The sequence below is a fragment of the Xenopus tropicalis genome, chromosome 5 (assembly GCF_000004195.4).
Source record: "Xenopus tropicalis strain Nigerian chromosome 5, UCB_Xtro_10.0, whole genome shotgun sequence".
In the NCBI taxonomy this organism is placed as follows: domain Eukaryota; kingdom Metazoa; phylum Chordata; class Amphibia; order Anura; family Pipidae; genus Xenopus; species Xenopus tropicalis.
In genome coordinates this window covers 118,441,158-118,463,503 of record NC_030681.2, presented here as the reverse complement: position 1 = coordinate 118,463,503, position 22,346 = coordinate 118,441,158, and the positions used below count along the sequence as shown (strand labels likewise).

Sequence of the window (22,346 nt, the reverse complement as noted above, 5' to 3'; positions counted from 1 at the left end):
CAGAGAGGGTGGTCCTGTAGATTTCCAGTGTAGTAACAATGCCTTTTTGGCATAGTATAGCAGTTGTAAGTAGCACAATTTGGCTGGAGGTCCCAATTGTAGGGTGTCCAGTATACCTAATAAGCATAGACTGGGTGACAATATATTGGGGAGTGCCAGTGCTGACTCAGCGTAACTGAGCACCTCTCGCCAGAATCCCTTTATTACTGGACATTCCCAGAAGAGATGGTAGAAGGTCCCCACCTCGTTGGGACATTTAGGGCATAGATCAGAGGCCCCAGGATATATTCTAGCACAAATCCTTTAATTCTTAACCGCTAACAATTAGGAGGAATTTTTGCTGTTTATGGGGGCTACCTTATGCAACCCCTGGCTTTTTAGAAAAAAACAGCTCTGTGAGATTGCTGTCAGTAAGTACACTCTCTCAAGCAGTCATTTATACTTGCATTCATTTATACTCGCAGTATACATTTGTGTAATGTAGAAAATGCAGATGGAAACCTGCCTTAAGGTGGCCATAAACGTAGCAATTCCGATCTTTCTTGCAACCATTGGTCATGGAGCTAGAAACAATAGAAATTCTACCACCTGGCGATTCAGCCCTGAACGTAGATTTTGCTCGACCAATATCCGCAGCCTTCTGTGATATTGGTCGCCTCTTCGAGCCGTCATACATGCAAAGAATATTGTACGAAACAAAGTTTTGTACGATAATATCGGTGCGTGTATGGCCGGCTTGCAAAATCAGTTTAGCAAAAACATTTTCTGCCACCAAAGCTGCCATAACTTGGTGTAACTCGAACCCATTTGCAAATATGCCATATTTAAAAAGCATTTAAGGTGATTCACAGTGCAAATAAAATTTTGCAATTATGTTTGCACATTAATGCACCAGTCTTGCCTGCCTTTAGAAATATAAACAGAGGCAGGGCAAATATGTTTACTGTGTGAATAATTCTGCCCTGTGAATTTTATAAATGACCCCCAATGTGATAATAATAAATGAAGCAGTTCTATCATGAAGTGTTTGTATATGATTTGTTTGTGGATGCCCCTTTCTCACTCATGGCAAAACAAGCTTGAAGTCGCTGGCAGTATTGTTTCTGCATCTGAACAGGTGGGAAATGCACTGATGTAACTGATGTAAACATGAATAAGTGTACTGCAAGACTGTGACAGGCTACACTTCTATGTTAAACAGTTGTTAGGCAGTCACAGTCTGGCTTGCCATAAGTTGGAATGTAAATCACAAAGTGTACCATGCAACAACTATATATTGTTCCATTCTGGAACAAAAATTTTCAGCCCCATATACATTACATTAGACTTTTTGTCTGATACATTTTTCATAAATGTACCAATTTGTATCAAGCATTCAAAACATTGGGTTCTCTTTGTCATCCTGCAGTGGCATATTGAAGTCTCCTCTAATATTGTGTGGCCTGTCCTTAAAGTGTTTTTGCAGAAGGCTCTGTAGAATTTATAGTTTGGAATGAACTCTCCGTGTGCCCTGTTGATGCGTCCCTGAATGGGGTATCCAGAGTCAATTTTATAGTGCCGCTGATGGAAATCAAGTCGGTTTCTTTTGTGCTTCTTTCAAGGATCTGTGGTGATAAGCAGACAGGTTGTAGAACAGGAAAAGGATAATAAAGGTAGAACAATTGTAAAGAGAAAACATATCAACAAGTAGCTGGGTATAGCAATATTAAAGTACACTGTCATGGGAAAACATGTTTTTTTCAAAACCCATCAGTTAATAGAGCTTCTCCAGCAGAATGCTGCATTTAGATCTGTTTTTCAAAAACACAAACAGATTTTTTAATATTTTATTAAGAAATTTTACATGGGACTAGCCATATTCTTCATTTCCCAGGGTACCACAGCCATGTGACCTGTGCTCGGATAAACTTCAGTCACACTTTACTGCTGAGCTGCAAGTTGGAGTGTTATCACCCCCCTCCCAGCAGCCGATCAGCAGAGCAATGGGAAGGTAGCAAGGTAGCAAGAGAGCAGCTCCCAGTAAGTATCAGAATAACACTTAATAGTAAGAAATTCAAGTCCAGATTGCAACTCCTCCAGTTACATAGGATAAGGAGAAGCAATAGGTTATCCAAAAGCAGTTCTAATGTGTAGCACTGGCTATTTCTGAAAGCTCAGACTCAAGCGCAATGCACCTAGATCGCGCCTACACACCAATATTACAGCTAAAAAAATATACATTTGTTGGTTCAAGAATAAAATGTTAAATGGTAGAGTGAATTATTTGCTATGTAAACAGTGTAATTCAGAAATAGAGTATACCATAAAAATCATGACAGAATCACTTTAAACATTCACCATATGTACCGGATATACTCGAGTATAAGCTGATCCGAATATAAGCCGAGGTACCTAAGAAAACTGGAAAAACTTATTGACTCGAGTATAAGCCTAGGGTGTTTTTTTTTTAACTGTCAGGCAAGTTTGGGAAGGCTAAGGAAGCTGTCATACTAAACTATATACTTGTATATAAGTATATAGTATATATTTTACACTATATACTGTATAAGTATAGTGTATATATTTAGTATATACAAGTATATAAACTATATATACTCACATATGCGGTGCCATAACAAGTTCCCCATGCCCCTCATATACAAGCCGCGCTCCTCACATATGTGCTTCCATAGCGCGAAGCTCTTGAATCACCATCTATATTTCCCCCAAAATAATTCTGTTCTAAATCACCAACAGCTTAAGATAACTTAAGATTCTCTTTTAAAAATGTTTCCCTGCACCCTTCCCCAGAGCTCTTTGCACCTAGTGATAACATTTCAGGAGGTGCAACCATCAATGGAGTAACCTGAAGCTCTTGATCACCATCTATATTTCCCCCAAAATAAATCTGTTCTAAATCACCAACAGCTTAAGATCGTACTCTAAACCCCCCTCCCAATGCAGTCTTGTCTTGTTTTCTATGGTGAACATTTTAATCATGTATGCCTATGGCAAACTCGCGTATATACGGTATATGGGAAGTTCCCCGTGCTCCTCACATACAAGCCGCGCTCCTCACATATGCGACTCCCTTTTTTATCATGTAAACGAACAGCTACAGCAAATTAATGCAACAAAAAAAGAGGGACCAGAAAAATATGCCAATGTTTCCCAGACCTCACTAGTTCCCCTAAACTGCATACACTAACCATAGTGCAGCACTTATTGGTGCAAGGAAGCTGGATGTTAAGAATACCATACAGGTCCTTTACATGGCAGGCACAAGTTGAGTGTGAAATATGCTGTGTGGCCCAACTTTTACATTTCATACCAGAGGCACAAATGGGTCATTTACTACAACCAGGGCAAAAAGTGCAAGAGCTCATTCAGCCAGAACCTCTTACTCGATCTACACCTTGGGCTAGATAACAACATCAATCAGGTGCACAGAGTGTCAGGGGATGCACGCCAGCACTTTACTTACTGCAACACAGGGCACTGAGTCCTTTTCCACTCTCTAAATTGTGTGTCTGAGTATTGCCTATCTTCTTCTGCTGCCCCTTATTAATACAGCAATAACAAATGCACCTATAGTTGTATTCAAGGGGATAACCTGCAGGGTCTCTGCTCTCTAAAGGTGGCCATACATGGGACGATTCTGCCCTTAGACCGATTTGGCAGCTTATCAGCCCGTGTAGGGGCACTAACGACAGGCCTGCCCAACCGATATCTGGCCTGAAATCGGGCAGATATCGATTGGGCAGGCTAAAAAAATTAGTCGGATCAGGGACAGCATTGGCTCGATGATGTGGTCCCGGAACCAACTGCGCCTATTGCAGTCGTTACAATTTGATTATTTGGCCCCAGAGGGACCTTGCCAAGCGAGCAGATCTTAACATGTATCGCCATCTTAAAACAGGACACAGAGACCTACGGTAATTCAAGGAAGGCACTCTGCCTTCCCATTTGAAATGGCCACACAGGCAAGTGGCCAAACTGAGTGTCAGTAAGGGTGGTTCACCTTTAAGTTAACTTTTAGTATGCTATAGAATATTCTATTCCTAAAATCTTTGCAATTTGTTTTAATTGTTCATTTTTCATAGTTATTGAATAATTTGCCTTCCTCTGCTACACCTTTCCAGCTTTCAGATTGGGGGGGGGGGGCACTGACTCTGGCAGCCAAAAAACTCTATATAGCCACAATTTCATTTTTAATGTTTCATTACTTGACTTTTTTTCCAGGCCTTTTCCTATTCATATCCAAGTCTCTTATTCAAACCAATGTCTGGTTGCTATGGTAAATAAGACCCTAGCAACCAGACAGCTGCTAAAATTTAAAACGGACAGCTGCTGAACCAAAAAGCTACACAACTGAAAAATCACAATTAAGAAAAACAAAGATCTGTTGTAAATGTCCTCAGAATATCCATGTCACACTAGACATTAATGTGAAAGGTGATCTACTTCTAGTCTTTACATGTGAATTCCAATGGAAGGCAAACTGATATTTTGTCTCCCCAGTAGCGCCACAGAATCACTTCCAGTAAGACACTATCTGCATAGGTTTATACATTCTATTCATGGGTTTCCTCCACCACAATGCCACCTGGTACCAAAGTAACAGGCAGACAGGGAATTCTTTATCTGCTCAGCAAACAGACAAAAAATATATTCTTTCTCACCCTTTTCAATTAAAAAAAATGTTTGTTACACTGGAAAAAACATATTGAAGATACCACATGTGATATAAGAAAAAAACAACAGAAGAAAGCTAACTTCTTTTCACACAAGCTATTTTAGACAGTAAGCTGCTGACTTGCGCCAGCATAGCGATTAACCCAATTCCCTACCCAGCAGTTCCTATACTGCCCGGTAACCAGTCAGCAGCGTTTGAATCCCACTACTGCGGATGCGCACATTTTCCCAGACAAGCAGCCCTGACTGCGCATTTACTCAAAGACAAAGGTAGAGACTCAGCCCAGGAATGTGCCACCCGCTTTCCCTGCCCGCTTCCCCCTTAATTTCTAGTTATGGTTTCTCCCTTCCAACACTAGAACATACCCGCCCATTCTCTGCGGACCGCCTTTTATCCGCCCCTACTTGTGTCTAGAGCGCAGAACCAAAAGCAAAGGGGGCGTGTTGTGGCCTCTTGGTGCCGCCTTTTGCTTGCTGTCTCCTCACAGTGCCCACTATTGCCATCTTGGAAGGGCAGGGAGGGGAGTGAGCGGTTTGAATTTCAGAGTGTGCAGAGCTGCTGAGGGAGGTGAAAGGAGGCGGAGGTGACAGAGCAAGGGGAGGGGCGGCCTACCCCGCCGTCACTAACAGACATTTCTCTCTTGTACTTTCCACCCTCTTTACGGGTTTTCACTTCCTCTGTCCCGTGTATGTAGGGAGGGTCTGTGTGAGAGAGTTTCCCCCAGCTCAGAGACAGCTCCATATCCGCCTTCTCCACAGCACCAGTCTGCCGCTCGACATGACACCCACTCAAGAGAGCAGGTAGGGGAGAGAGGGGGTCTATTCCCCAACCCCGAGCTTTGGGCTTGATCTGGAGCCGGCAGCGCCATCTGTGACAGCGGCCTGTATCTTCCCTGAAGTGTGCTGCTGCGAAAGGGGGCCGGGCCTCTACAGCACTTTCCGCGGAGATCGGGGTTCCGGCTACGGGCCTACAGGCTTTACTCCTGAAGCGATCGGGAATCGTGGGAGAGCTCAGGATGTCCGTGTTACGCTAGAGCCGTACATTTGCTTACAGGAAGTGGATCTGGGCCCGAACCCTTACACCTAAGCACGGTAACCGAGGGATATTACCGAAGCCCCCTTAAGGGAGGAGGATCTGGAATCCGGATTGCCTTCCCTTCGCACCCCCTCCACTAGTGGATTGGTCTTGCTTCTACGATGTCAAAGATGCCAGCCAAGAAAAAGAGCTGCTTCCAGATCACAAGTGTCATCACGGCCCAGTCGGCCAGCAGCATCACGGAGGAAACGGAGAGTCTGGATGACCCGGACGAATCGCGGACCGAGGATGTGTCTTCGGAGATTTTCGATGTCTCCCGGGCTACAGACTACGGGCCGGAAGATGTTGTGGAGCGGAGCTCGTCCGAGGAGACCCTCAGCAATGTCGGCGAGTCAGAGACGCCAGGCGCCGTGTCGCCCAATGTGCCGCAGGATGGTATTGGGGTCATTGGCACTAATGGGGGCACCATGAGCAGAGGGAGCGGGCAAGGAGCTACATTAGGTCTGACAAACCAACTTTCTAGTGGAACTGCTACTCAGATCACTCCTGCTGCGACTGCTACGCCCACCGCCTCTAGTGTTCCCCTAGTATCTTCTCAGTCGGCAGCGACAAGCAGCACCACCACCACCACCACTTGCAGCTCTCGCTTCAGGGTGATCAAACTTGACCATGGCTCAGGGGAGCCGTACAGGAGAGGCCGATGGACATGTACAGAATTTTATGACAGGGACTCTGATGCCACCTTAATCACTAGGACTGGGGATGCAATCAGGCACACAAGCACATTTGATCACTCTGCGGACAGGGACAGTGGATTGGGGGCCACAGGGGGTTCTGTTGTGGCCTCTGCTGTGCATGGTGGCCACGGTTCAGAATCTGCAGTTGACAGTTCCCTTTGTGCTGTGTCACAGTTGCTTCAGAATGAGAAAATGAACCAACCCTCTCAGCAGCAACAGTTTCTAATTGGGCAGCAGGCGGTAGGTGGAATGGTGTCTCAAGGTACTGCCCAACAGATGTACCCTGGTGCTGTTACAAGTCAGCAGATGATAGTGCAGCAGAGCCAGTCACATACAGCTGCACAAAGTGCAACGAATGGCAAAGGAACCAGTTCTCGTAATGTACATACAGTCCAGTCAACAATATCTTTAACTCAGCAGCAACCCAGTGTTTCTGTTAGTCAGCCTCAAGCGTTCACTTACTCCCAGGTGCAGTCTGGACACATGATGTCCCCTCAGCCAGCTGGTCAGACGGAATATGTCCAACATATAACAGTTATACAATCCCAAGGAACAACTCAGAAACCCACCACATCTCTCAATGCAAGTACTGTTGCTCAGTCAAGTCTTCCAGGCCAACACCTGCAAGCAGGTGGAACACAACTAATAGGTCTTCTTCCCAAAACTAGTGACTCAGTGAGCCAGGGATCAGGATTGATACAGAGCGGTCAGGCAACCCAGAGCCAGCCAGTTCATGTCCAGCACCCAGGAAGTGGGGCACAACCATCTGTGCCATCTATTGGAATAGTGCAGCAGAAGTCTATAAATCAGCAAGTGAGTGGGAGTAGTAATGTTTCAGGCATTCCAGGGGGACACCTTACCATGGCTCCGGGAATACAGAACGTGCCTGCAACTGGTACAGGTGTTACTGGAGTACCAAGTACGGTGCCAAGTGTGTCTGCCACTCCTGTTACTATGCCAATTGCTCCTGCTGCTTTTGTGCAGTCTCCACTGAGCAGCCATACATCTGTCAGTAGAAGTAATAGCCTGATCCCAACAGTTGGGCTTCCAACAATGCAAGGCACATCAAATGTACACACAAGTTTGCCACAGTCAAATATTAATCAATTTCAGACTCAGAGCCAGTCACTGGTTGGCCAAATAGATGACAGAAGAAAGTCTGAACCTCTACCTCAGCCACCAATGTCTCTTATTTCTGAGAAGCCTTTTGTGAAAGTCCCCATCACAGACACCTTAACAAACCCTCTATTACCCGTTTTTGGTTTACCAGTTGATGGTGATGAAGACAGGTATGCTAACATTTCACATTTGATTAAGTGCTGTTAATACATATATCTCCAGGAACTTGCATTTGATTTTTAGAAGCATCTGAATCATACCAAAATATTTTTGTTGTATGTTAAAGAAAAGTGGAGTTACACAATTTGGCTTTTAACGTTAAAACAAATGCAGTGTTATTTCACAACCGTTCAGTAATACATCTCCAGTTCCACCATAATAAACTCAGAAGGCAATCTAAAATATAAGTGCAATCTATATTAACTCTTTATAAGAAAATCTTTCTGGTAGCTGTGATTAATGTACTGTTTGTGTTTTGACCGAAACGCTTGGGTTCACATGCTTTATGAAATGATTAAGTTTAATGTCTCTCATGCATGGATCTTCTACCCTGATTATGTATTTTTGCATGGCTTTTACACCTTTGTTAAATGGCATAATCTCTGAATGCTTTTTTTTTTTTCTATATGTAGCTTTTGTGAAAATTATTTATTGACCAGTCTATTTTTATTTAGAGATGTTTAAAGAAAAATGTTTGATAAATATCTTATCGTTCATACTTAGAATGCTTGGCATTTCATTTAAATGCAATAACTGGATTAGTAATTTAGCTATCACCTTTGTGATCGTAACTAATTGAACAGTTTATTCCGCCTCCCTTAAAGGCAAATAAGATAACAATCATAAAGTACATTTTAGCATTGTATCATTTACCATTACACATTTTTGACCTACAACAGAATGCAACTTTTTAAAACTGCAGTAGGTGGTAATAACTTATTTCGTTTACACCCTTACGTTAACTTTCTACCTGTACATATTTGGAAGCTTTCCACTGATTTTGAAAAATTTAAAGGCCACTTATAATACAGGTATGGCATCCATTATCTGGGAACTTATTATCCAGAAAGTTCCAAACTACTCCATTATAAGCAAATACAGAATCCTATTGTATTTTATGTGTAAATCATTTTTTTGGTAGACTAAAGGTATAAACATCCAAAATACAGAAAGATCGTTTATCTGGAAAACCCCAGGTCCCGTGCATTCTGGATATTGGTTCCTATACCTGTACTTGTTTCATTACTTTATTATGGTTATACATAACTACATATAGATGTATGGATGCTTCTTGTGGAATTTCTGTTTCCTATTAAAAGTTTAGTTAAGAGCTCGCATTTGGCATATCTGATACTTACGATGTGGTGGTTGACCTTGCCTGTGTATAAAAGGAAACACCATGTCCCATAACCTGTTGCATGGAAATTCAACCTTTACTGATCTGCAGTTATCAAGCAGAGCATGCACTTAGATTTATGGATTTATAAGCAGGCTTTTACCTGGAATATTTACTTTTATATTCTTTGCTTTTTATAGTACTGTTTATAAATCTGTCATACAGAAGAAAAACACTTTTTATTTTGTTTTGAATTATTGGGCCTGTCCTACCTGTCTCTAGTCGGGAACATGATTTAGTCTAGATTCTAAAGTCCATTTGTGTGGCTATTTTGTTCTTAACCTATTACTTGCACCTACTGTATAATTATGAGGGTCAGTTATCCTGTCAGTTAAACAACAGTTTTAAATAGGTAACTTTATATATCTGTAGACTGACGTTATTATACTTGGGGAAATGGCACACAGGGCTAATTGGAATGTTTTTTAACTTCTTGGGTGTGGGACAAAGCTTTCAAAATCACCCCTTTCTCGCTGCCATATTTCTAAGAGATAATAACTTTTACTGCCCAATTTCTGGTGATATAGGCACCTGAAATCCTGGCTGACCTGAGCTGTATAGTACTTTGACTGTTTGGCTTCCTCTATCCACCAGGATAGCCCTGATAGTCGGCTGTGTGTTAGAAATTGGCCAGACTGCCAAATCTGGGCATGTATGGCATGTATGGAATTGTGTGTGAACACCACACTTATGTAGTTTAGCGTTGGCACCAGTTGAACTTTCTGAACTATTTAGTTGACCCTAGGAGTCAGAGCAACTCTGTTCCCAAAAATAGTTGTTTTTTTTTCCCAATAACTGTCATCCCTATGAATTTACTATGCCATTGAGTTTCTCTTGTATGAAGCTAAATGTCTTTGCATGTAAATGTAGAATGTTACATGTAGGTGATAGTGTTTTTTAAAAAACAATTTCCCTCACATCTCATTTAAAGAGCACCTAAAAAAAATGTTCCTATTGAAGGTGTGGCTTGCAAAGTCTGCACATTGAATGGAGAGCACTCTGGCCCCACAAGATTTTTGGCTGTTTTGGGGTACATGCATGCACATAGTGAGTGCCCCAGCTTGTGCTTTACGCACCCATATGCTAAGTAAGATCAGGACGTGCCGCCCAATATACGTCACAGATGTGCACATAGAGTATTCTCAATAGGGCTCTTTTAGCCTGCACCTCCAGTTGGGTACTAAATTTTTAGGTTAAAAGTTTTGTAAGGGGTTATATCGTATGGCATTAATAAAAGAGGGGTAAGCAGTTTGTAGCTGCTGAGCCAATTGGTTTAAAATGTTTTCTTTCTTTTGTATAAACTTGCTCTGTTTTCAAGTTTGGAAAGTGAGCTACAATTATAAATATAACTACTCCTTAAAATGTGACCCTTTATCTACCAATTCAATTGTAGTAACAGATGTCCTTTTACATCCTTTTGACTGGATGTCCAGAGACTCGATAAAAGGGAAAATATTCCTCTACTTATAGAAAAACTGCATAAACACTATCTGAACTAAATATAGATTTTTTTTTTTGTTCTAAACAGACATACTTGATTCCATGGATTGAAAGGAAGCCATGGCTTCCATCTGTCTGTGTGCTCACTGGGACCTGTTCCCCCTTAGACTTACAGCATAATGCAACTCCTTCCCAACTTGTTCTATTGAGAAGTGATGGATTCTGGGACTTGAAGTCCCTCTGGGTTTGTATGTTTCCTACCACACTCCAAAAAAACCCAAAACTTATAGTTTAATTGGCTCTTCTTAAAACTGACAATAGTGTGTACGAGTGCTCTTGTTTTGGTAATCCTATCTAAACCAAATAATTATATCAAATATGAATATGGACTAGATAAAGATCATTGGTGGTACTGAGCTCAGGATTCAACTTCCCCCTAGACCAGGGGCTCTAGACTTTGTCACCCTGTGATCTACTCTTGCCACCTGACCTCCAGACTTTAGGTAGGAGATCCGAATTACGAAAAGACCCCTTATCCGGAAAACCCCAGGTCCCGAGCATTCTGGATAATGAGTCCCATACCTGTAGTAGTTTTTACTTCCCTACTTCATGGCCCACTTTGTAGTCTGCACACAGAAACCTATTAGGAGAAAATATAAACAGCGGCCTGGTGAGGACCATCTTCTAAACTGGGATGAAACTACAAGACAAATGGCTTAAGCAGCTGCACTCAAAAGCTCCAGTATGCTAGGGGGGAAAAAGAAGTGGCGGGATGTCCTCCCACTGCATTCCATCTCGAGGTCTACCACGACCTTTTGGGCAACCCTGCTCTAGACCATATACATATACACTGGACTTTGAAATGGGATATGGTAAAAGAGATTAATATTTTGATGACATATCTTGCTGTAGTTGTGACTGGTGACTGACCTGTGAGCTTATCAGTTGGGTCTGTGCATATTGACTATCAATTTCCTATTGTCCATTAAGTGCAAATAGACAGCATAAAAAACAAGGAATTTCAGCAACTTTTACTGTGTGGCATAATAACAATTTTCCATTAATTGCATTCCTTAAATGGAAGCCGTTTTCTTGGGAAAAAACATACTGTAGGTGTGCTGTCTAACCACAGGGTACAACCATGTCACCAGAGTGAAGGACAGGAACCCAAACAGACTGGGTGAGGGGACATTTAGGTAACACACCAGTAACTCTGCCTCTAGCAATATTGCACGCTGGCAAATTACTTCAACAACATTAAAAATAAGGTTGTCTGCAGTAGATATAGAGCCTAGAGGTAATAAATTCCTTGAAGAACATATTTCCCAGTTATGTGTTAACGCACAAGGTTTTTATTGCAGCTCAGCTTTAAGTAAAATAGCATTTGAAGCAGAGGTTGCTCGTAGGAAAACACTTTCTTACACTTCTGTTATTCTAAAGGCAGCTCTTCCAAGCAGCCAGGTGCATTTTCAGTGTACCCCTTGTTACAGTATTGGCATCCACTGTGCACTGCTATTGGATAGTCACCATGACACAGAAGATAGCGATCCATCAGTTACAGTGAAGGAGTCCTTGCCTCATCTTAGCAGTTATCTCTTCTTGCATGGCTTTGTTAGAGCTGTAGTATATCTTTCCATCAGCTTGCAGGTGTCACCATTGTGGGATGTTCTGCTGAATTACCTGGCGCCCCAGAGACCAATGTCAACAAGTAGTTGCCTATTCTCCACGCTTGTCCTACTGTCCTGATCTCATTGTATGTTGCTACAATGAGGCTACAGAGTTGTCTTAGCATTATACAGCGTGGTGACTGACTGACTTAACGCTGCCTCAACGCTGCATTAAATGGTTTTCAGGGTATCAAAGCCTAACGTATAGCTGTATAAGGGGTTGGGAAAGTGTTATTTAGTGGTATTTACACAGCTGCTTATAGGAACATGTCTGTTTCACATAATTGAAAAGTTTCGGAAAAATAATAGCAATTTAATAGCAATTTTACTGGTAACAATTTTACACTGTTCATCTTATTTGAAGGAACTTTAGACATGAAACTGTAGAATAGACATCCATAAATAGTTTACTTAAAATGCCTCTGAATTTGGCACATTCTAAGGTAAAATATGACTTGGACTTAGTGTTGGACTCATAACAGAGTACAGATCCTTTTTCACAGATAGATGACCAGTATGAACTTTGAAGGCTGCTTTCCAGGAATCTAGTGAATGGCTATGATTGTAGACTGTACACTCCAGCAGTAGAACAGATGAAAACCAAATTGTAAACCTCTTGTTTTTGAGGTGCCTTTGGCATCATTTGCTTAAATGCTTGCTTGTGCAGTAAAAAATTAAGGCTGATAGGGTGTATTTCCATTCTAAGGATTAACTTCGTCATGAGAAGTATCCTTTAACTTCTATGTATGTTTTCTTAAAAGACATGCTTCAAAAATTCTCTGGTTATGTGTGCCTAGCAAAGTCTGTGTTAGTAGTGGTTTCATGTTCTCATTCTTTGTACTTTCTTTGAGCAGTCATAGCAAGTTTGTATGCCATTGAATATGTAATCTCCTCTATACTTGGTTGGCATCTGGCTACACTGGCCTGCTGTGCATATTATACTTTCATAGGCTTGCTGATCTCTGTAGCACTATATGGGGAAGCTGTACTGCCTGCCTTGTCATAACCTTAAGGATACCTAGGGCTCTCGGATTTTAAGAGCAATTGAGGAAGAAAGATTACTTAAAATTATCAGATTTAACCCATGTAGAAAAATTGCACATAATGCGGTATAAGGCCTCTTGCCCATTGTACTTTTCAATAGCCCAAGGGCCTAAAGCCCTGAAATGATCATGTTTGAGAAGTATAGGCAGAGCACATTTTTAATGCATGTCCTATTTATCTGGCTCATGTAGATCATAGCTGTATATTTGATATAAATATCTCCATTTTCGCATACAGTGGTCTTTGAATGCATTTTAGAATGCATTTTGTTAGAAGGATGTTTGTGAGGCCAACTTAAAAAGTAAAAAGTTAATTTCAGATTTTATGCAAGTTGGTTGGATGAAAAATAAAGAATGAGATGTGAAAATAGGCTTTATTCACACTTGTATCAGACAGTTGGGCCAAAGTTGCTGCCTCCTGTTTGAGTGTTACAGGCTGTAATTGTGATTATGCATAGTTTTATTTAATGGAAACTGCATTGTGCTTCATGCTTTTACTTTGGGCCTGTCAGTCTGCTGCCCATTTGCTGTTTAGCAGGTGGCTAAATCTGAACTGCATTAACCCCAGAAGGCCCTTAAATGGTTTAGTTTTTAATGGGACATAGTCATCAAAATGTAGTTAAATCAGGCAACAATATTACTATTTTTGTAAAGTTACATATATAATGATATATATCTAGGAACTACATTTGTTTTTTAACATTGACTCCTTAAAGCGTTAGCTACACTCAAAATTGACAATCATAAAAATTACTACTTTAAAAAAATGCACAGTTTTTTTTAGGTACATAGAAGCATGATTTTTCTTTGAACTTAATGTGTGGGAGTATTTTTTTTTGTTTTATTTTATTCAAATAACTAGCAATCTAGTTGTGAATATAGCAATCTTTATAACAGAACTTTAAGTTATAAATTATGTTTTTTGTTATGTTCTATCTACAGGACTGCAGCCTGTGGACTTTAAAGCGGAAAAATAACACACATTTTTGACATGAGCTCATTCAGTAGAAACTGAAATTGCAAATATAAAATATGTACTTACATGATTCCATAGAGTCATGCAACTCCTCCATCACCTTGTTTTTGTTGTGAAGTGATGGTTTCATGAACTTAATGTCCCTCTGCCTTCCATATTAGGTGGTGAACAGATTTCTTCACAATGGTAATAGGTGAGGAAGGGGTTGCATGATTGCCAAGGTTAGGAAAAGATTCTTATGAGTCAAAAATAAATTATATTGGTTTATTTTAATCTGCGGAATCATGTATGTCTGTGTAGCCAAAAGATGTATTTTCGGAAGTTCACATAGTATTTATTCGCCATTTTCTACATAAGCCCTAAATGACTAAATGAGCTCATGTTAAAAAAGGGGGAAATTTTTGGCCTTTAATGGGTTTGTTAGGTAAAGCCATGGCACACATACAGAAAGGGCCTGTGATGTCCAAACATGTTGTGTGGAACCAATACATTTGCACCTATTGCATTTAATCTATGTTTGTTCTTCAGTTCCTACTGTTTTGATTTCACATGGCCTGTTAGGTTGATGCATAGGGATGTTTTGTTGCCTGCACTAAATCTCTTCCAGCTTGGGCGACAAATCTGAAAATACCTTTTTATTGGTGTCAGTGTGAATGGCTGGCAGCAAAACTTTAGTACTGTAAATTGTCTTATGCATTTTCTGATGCTTTTGAATACAATGTTGGATGTTGGATAGACATACAATATGTATGAAATAATGTCTGTGTAGGGCATTTATATACAGGAATTTAATGTTTAAATAATTTAGTAAATATTTACAGTTTAGACTGACATTTCTTGCTTTTTTCTCCCCTAACCATTCTAGTGTTGAAACCATGTTTGGCTTAATATAGTAAGGGTTAATGCAGTGGAACTAGAGATGTAGAATTGTGTCATTTTGATAAACCTGGTCCTGCCACAAACATTGTTGATGAGTTAGATAGTGCCTTGTTTGGAGCAAAATTTAAAGTGGAAAGACACGAGTGTTCTATTTGAAACCTGCCTCTGGAATGGCTTGGGCAGGATCAAACATTGCTTTTGTGATTCACTCGCCTGTTCCTGTGAATTGTTACTGCTGTGCTTGTGCCCCAAATTGCTACTTAATCATGTACTCTTGTTTGTACAAACAGAGATTTAAACTTGTGTTTTCATCTGATTCTTGGGTCTCACAGGAATCCTTCATCTGCTTTCTATGAAGCATTTCATCTGAAGTTCCGTGGGTCAAAGAAACTATGTGATAGGTATGATTACAGATTGACCATGTTCAAGTGTGTGCATGAACAGCTTGCAATGAGCTTGATTCTTGCATTAACAACATGGCAATGGTGCTGTGAAAATTATACCGCCTGTGCAGCTTTCTGCTATATAACATGGGTGATTTGTAACAGACATCTGAAGATTGTAATTCACAGCCATTTTTCCCCCCTTCTTTTAGGAAGTTTCTTGCGCCCTTCAATGCTCAAATCCAGTTCCTCTCTTCCAGTATTTTAATTCCTAATTATCAAGCTGAGGAAAGTCACTTCTGTGTGATTTGTAGTCATGACTGTATTTTTTTTTTTCATTGAAATTCCACTTAAATATCAACTGGATGTGTAGAAGATTCCTATGTAATGTATTCTTACTTTCCTTCTGCTGTGATGAATTCCAGACATTTTTAAGGAAGTTTAAAGCAAGATTCAGAAGTTTAAGTAAATGTATTTTTTGAGATGCATGCTAAACTTAAATACCAATGATGCATAAATTGAGCAGAAATGGAATCCACTGAAGATTGAAGTTATACAATCCCAAAGAACCTGGCAGGAAAAAATTAGATGCCTTCAAGCTTGTATTCCCAAGACGGATCCCCCAGGAGTTTATCCAAGGCAGTTTGAGGAGGGACAACAACTAGTGTTTTCAACGTCAAGATGTCGAAAGAAGTTGATTGTCGGTTGTGAAGAGTGATATAAAAAAAATTACAAACTACCTATTTTTAACAAACAAACAAAATACATAGTATTTAGTGTCTCTATAGCAATACATATCAGAAGAGGCATCATTAGTCATCCAGTCACAAAAAGGTTAAGCTGTTGCATAGGTCATAACATTCAGTATACTCTGAAAATTTGAAATATGCCTTTTGTCACTGTAACTAAAAACTTTTGTGGCCTTATGCCAAAAGTTTTTCCTCTTGGCATTGGTTGCATATTTTTTATTTTTCTATATAGATTTAAAGGTTTAAGTTCATTGCAGACAAATTCATTTTGGAATATATGAAAACTTTTCCATATTTTTTGTATTTTTTATTATTTATAAACTAGCTATTACATTCATAATTGTACACAGTGACATTCATTCAAGTGTTTTGGAAGACTCTGGACTTGCTAAAGAATTTTAATATGTGGTATAACTTCAAAACCAAAGGTTTCAGATGTATGAGTTTCATTCTAAAGCTGGCTTATCATTTGGAGGAATATATCACATTTACAGCTCCTTTCTGCTCACCGGGACTAAAATGTATGACAATTCTTCATTTGGGTCTGAGACCTCTATTCACAATCCTTTGAACGTTGACATCTGTGGTATGGCCTTTGAGGAGGGCTTCAATTCTAATTGTGTACAACTTTTTCTCTAGTTTTTTTAGATCTACAGTATTGCTATTTTACTTTGGAAGATCTTGGAACTGGATTAGAGCAGTCAAGGGAGCAGGGGATATCGTAAAAGAAAAATTTAAGTGGGATTAACAATATGGGAACATCGACTGGTTTAGCCACTTAATCTAATGTTCAAACAGAGAGAGAGAAATTGTGAAGGTAAGATTAATTTCCATTCTTGAAAAGGTCTGCATCGGATTACCACCTGTTAAGAACAACAACAAACAAGTGCTTGTTTTTTTTTTTTTTAAGTACCTAAAATGTTTGTCATGCTTGTTTGAAACAAGGACTGATTCCCATTTTGTATGTGCTGATCCCCATAGTTTGGCTAACAGATACATTGCCAATTATGGTGCCCCTGCTAGTAAGATGGCTAGAATGACCTCAGGGTGTTAATTACTTGCATTTCTATCTTGGTTTTGGTGTATTAACCCTTTCTGTACAGCTACTATTTATTTTACATATACAGGTCCTTCTCAAAAAATTAGCATATTGTGATAAAGTTCATTATTTTCTGTAATGTACTGATAAACATTAGACTTTCATATATTTTAGATTAATTACACACAACTGAAGTAGTTCAAGCCTTTTATTGTTTTAATATTGATGATTGTGGCATACAGCTCATGAAAACCCAAAATTCCTATCTCAAAAAATTAGCATATTTCATTTTTTTTATTTGCAAGTAGAATCACAAGTTGATCCCACAATAAATACTGTTACCCAGAAGCATAGTACCTACACCACTGGCATTCGGTAACTTGAGTGCCATCACCTTAGATTCTAGGATCTGTGGCATGTTAAGTGTTAAACTGTTTTATCAGGTTGGTGTTGATTGTATTTTGTTGTTTTCTATGAGGAAGACAATATGTACCTGTAGTGTAAATTGCAGGGCAAGCTGCATCCACAGGAAAAAGCTGATCATGTCTGTAACCCGGTACAAATACTCAGCTGCAAGTTGCTCGTGTGACTGCATTCTGTTTTTTGTTGCATGTTTTTGTTTAGATTACTAACATGATTGTTAATGTTTTACCATTTTAGTGCTGTACGCCATATACTCTGTTGTATTGGCATAAATGTATCATAGTGATGACACTCTAAATTCCACAGTTGATACTTTCTGGTTTATGCCAGACTCTGTGCTTTCTGGCAACGCCCAGAGCAGCGAAGAGAAGCCAGCACGGAAAAGGTTAATGCAGTGATGTTGGTAATTATGAATCTTTGTGGCTCTTGAGGTCTTCCAGGACTATTGCATTTCTTCCTTTTACCTTTGAATTTCTGACAGCAATTTGTAATGAATGAATGTGAAACTTAGGGTAAAACATGTATTCTTTTAGTGATCATTGAAATTATAGGAGAGTTGGCAGCCTGGGGCTTGAGGATTTCTTAGCAACACTGCCTGGCATCACTATATGTGCTTCAGGCACAATGTTTTCCATAGATTTATGTGGGAAGTGATGACACTCATCTTATTGTATTCTATCAGTACAGGTATGGGATCCCTTATCCGGAAACCCGTTATCCAGAAAGTACCGAATTACGGAAAGGCCATCTCTCATAGACTCGATTATAAGCAAATTATTCTAATTTTTAATTTTCTTTTCCTTGTTGGAGGCGAAACAAGCCTATTGGGTTTATTCAATATTGAAATGATTTTTAGTAGACTTAAGTTATGGAGATCCAAATTACTGGGAGATACCTTATCTGGAAAACCCCAGGTCCCGAGCATTCTGGATAACTGGTCCCATATCTGTACTATGATTCTGTGTGTTTCCAAAACTTGTCCTGTTGGCCAGTGAGTTGGATGAGGTATAAGGTGGTGTGATCAGCACCAGATTTAAAGCTCCCACTTACCTGCCCCACTCCTATCTAATTAATGCAGGGACTGTAATGTATTGCCTTTACAATTTGATCAACATTTTGTGTGCAGTAGAGAGCTTCATTTTTATTTATTTGCTTTAATAGCCACAGAATGACACTGCCTGGAATTAGACAACTTGTTTTCTACAAAAATCCCCAGATCCTTCTCAGTTAAGGATCCCCCCCAAAACACTACCATTTAATGTATAACTCACATTTATATTATTTCTGCCGAAGTGCAGTTTTACAATTCTATCAAATCGCTCTGCGATGTGGCAGCGTTCTGCATGGAACTTATAGCTTTGCACACTTTAGTAACATCTGCAAAAAATTAAACAGTATTTTCTATGCCCACCCCCAGGTCATTAATAAACAAGTTAAAAACAAAGGGCCAAGGACAGACCCCTTCGGTACTCCACTAACCACACTGGCCCAATTAGAAAATGTTCTATTTACTACCACTCTTTGTAATCTATCCTTCAGCCAGTTCTCTATCCAATTATAAATACTGTATCAAATGCTTTAGCAAAAGTAGATGACATTCTGCCTTCCCAGAGCCGGGGTTCTATTCCACTTCTCATAAAAGGCAATTAAATTAGTCTTGCAAGATCTGTTGAGCATCTTACCATGTATTCTCCCCTAATATGTACTTTTGTATGAAGCGCAAAAAAAAATTCTTAGAGAGCAATGTGCCGCCCACAGCAGAAGGGAACTATTCTTGTAGACAGCCATGTTTGGTCACACACATGAACATAACATGTGGTTCTCCCAGCTTGTTCATTATGCGCATGTGTGTGATGTAAGATCAGGGGGCTCTTCCAACATAATGCATTTGTGAATAATAAGAAGGCTGTGACACTCATTATTCATGTAATAACATGGCTTCCTGAACCAGGAGCTCCCTCCTGGTGTGGGCAGCAAAGCGCTAGGAGCATTTTTTGGTTCAAATCCTCATTTTAGGTTCCAGGGTATTATTCTGCTGCTTTGTCGCCTGATGGAGAGGAGATGGGCAGTATACGGTTATATCTGACATTACCCAGATACTCTAGCGGGCAACCAGCAAAGCAACAGCAGGAGGTCTTTTGAATAATACTAACAGTGATCACCTGCAAATGTCACGGAAACTAAAGAAATTTAAAAAATGCATATTTGTAAAGTGAAAAATTAATCAACCTTTGACCACTTTTTAAAATATTTTTAATTAAAATATAATTTAATAATGCATAAGTTACTATAAACTATTACAAAAAGCATACCACATATCAAAATGATTCTGGCTATTTGAGTTAATATTTTGGGGAACTGCAGCATTGCTTAATTGATATCCGTAAAGCAGAACAGTGCCTAAATTGAGATTTACTTTGCTTTCCCAAGCAACTCAAAAACAGTTGTCCGTATAACATCCTTTAAAGTGAAGCAAGTGATGCACCGTTGTTTCAAGGGAAAGGTTATATTTGTTAGAGGTGGCTGCTACTAGTTGAGCCCTGTCACTTTCTCACTAATTAAAAAAAAAAGTCTAAATGAATTCATGTTGTTACATGAATGCTTTGTTTGTTTCATGGCTACGCTTTTCTGGTGTTCTTTTAATTACCAGAAAAATATTCATTAATAAGTTATGCAAAGGGGACCCTGCCTTATGTGGCATGGCATAGCCACACAAATACAAGTGCTCACATTTTTCCCCCTGGAGCCAGTACCTTCCATGTCCCATTGCCTTTATAATCCCCTCTTATATTGAAAACTATATACAGTTACATGTAAAACTGGTACCTTTTACCCCGGGCTGGTGCCCCTGTTAGGAGAAAACAGCACCAGCCCGAGGAAACTGTGAGCGTGGTCTCCTCTTCCTTCCTCGCGCCCTTGCGCATGCGCAGTAAAGTGAAAAGCGGAACTTTAACAAAAAAGTCGGCTTTTCACTCTATTGTGCATGCGCCGGCCCCGGGATTTTGGCAACAGAAGGAAGCGCTCGCAGCTAAAGGGGCACCAGCCCGGGGTACAAGGTAGGCGATTAAAGTCACTTGGGGGTGCCTAACATTTTGGCACCCCCAAGTGACTTAGCCTTTCCTTCTCCTTTAAGACTTTATTTGGTTTCCTCAATAAAAAAGGTTAAGAAACGCAACTGGCAGTTCAGCAAAGTCCTATGCCAGTGAACAGAGCCTGCAAATAATTGTCTGCCTTTAAACAAATACATTAGTATGTGTCAGCAAAACAACACATACACCTAAGCGTGCATGCAGGAAAGCAGTAATCTCAGGGTACTGTCAGTCATTTAATCAGTAATCGTGTCATGCTAACAGGATACTTAAGAATACCTGAACAATAGCACCATCTGCTGGAATTAACAATGCAATTTTGCACGATATATTAAACTTTACATTTAATTTTTTAATGTAATTGATATTAAAGCATAGCAATAATTTTGTAGACCTGAATGAATGTCCTTACATGTTCAGTCTGCTTTAGCTGTACATATTGTATACAGGAAGTACCAAATATTTATCAAAAATACATTGTCCAGGTAAAAAATATAATTCTCTTCTTCATAACATACAACCTTATGTTGCCTTTATGTCTGCTTTGTGCCTAAATATAATTGTGTGTGCTTCATTGCATTTTCACACAGCGTGTCATAAAGTTGACTATTTCAGTGCCTCTGCTTATAGTCTACAGCTGCAAAATGGCTGTAAACTCACCACTGCCATATATTCACCTTGTGATTGTAAAGTCTTTATCATTTTTAGTAGCCTATAGCAATCAATAAGCAAGTGGCATATGCTGCTTACTTCTTTTAAAGCAGTGCTGTGCAACTGGGGCTGCATCTGGCCTGTGGCCCCCCCACCTGTCTGGCTGCTTTGACTGCTTACCTTTGTGTAAGATTTAAATGGTATCATTACTGAGATTAACTGGCCCCCTGAATGGTTCACATCTCAGATTCAGGCTGTAATCCCCTGTACTGTTCACACCTTTTAATATGTGCATTGTTCACACCTTAGGCTCAGACTGTAAGCCCCCACACATTACTCACCTGTTCACACCTCAGACTGTTGGAGCAGTGCCAGCATTGTGTACTGTAATGTACTGCCTGCTCTATGCTGCCTGTGTGTATGGCACACAGGCGGCATAGGGCAGGCAGGGTATGCCCTATGCTACCTGGCAGAGGTTCTGGAAGTTTGGAAGCATTTGGAAATAGTCAGTCATTATATGGTACCTAAGGTGTGTAATTAAATGCTGGGGGTTGCTGTGCTATCACAGGAGAAGGCATATGGATTTAAGGGCACTACCACCATTAATGTGGGTATGGTCTTAAAAGCTCTTTCGATAACATGGGTGTGGTTAAAAAAGGGGAGTGGTCAAAACTGGATTCCATTATCAACCCTCCACCATGTAGGTCAGAAAAATTCCAGCCCTCGGTACCACAGAAGACAGCACTGTTCTAAGGCAAACATCTGATTGGTTGCTATGTATTACAGGTATAGGATCTATTGTCTGGAACTTCTTGGACCTTTTGCATAAGGGATGTTTCTGTAATTTGAAGCACCATACCTTGTCTACAAAATGTGAATTATACCCACACTAGCACCTCTACTAGAACTGGTGCAACTTTTATTACATTACCTATCTTAGGGGAACAGTTGCCAAAATTTGAAAATGAAGCACTTCTGTTGCTCTCAGCAAAGCCATTTTGTAGGACCTCCCTTTGTGCATGGAGGCATTATTGTGCTACCATTA

At 40.0% G+C, this 22,346-nt stretch overlaps 1 protein-coding gene across 3 annotated transcripts in view; it reads left to right on the top strand.

The window, feature by feature from the left end:
• Nucleotides 1–5,059: 5,059 nt before the first annotated feature.
• tsc22d2 (TSC22 domain family member 2) overlaps nt 5,060–22,346 on the top strand; it is a 30,900-nt gene continuing 13,613 nt past the window's right edge. Inside the window, exons 1-2 of one of the 3 annotated variants that reach the window (XR_208618.4) lie at nt 5,060–7,736; nt 16,739–16,916. Coding sequence is in view for 2 of the 3 variants with exons in the window: in XM_004914464.4 (XP_004914521.1) it covers nt 5,872–7,736; nt 15,300–15,368 (1,934 nt within the window). In the remaining variant the exon portion in view is untranslated. Of the gene's footprint in view, nt 7,737–15,299; nt 15,369–16,738; nt 16,917–22,346 lie in introns of all 3 variants that reach the window. The other 2 variants (XM_004914464.4, XM_002937087.5) reach the window with 2 other exon arrangements.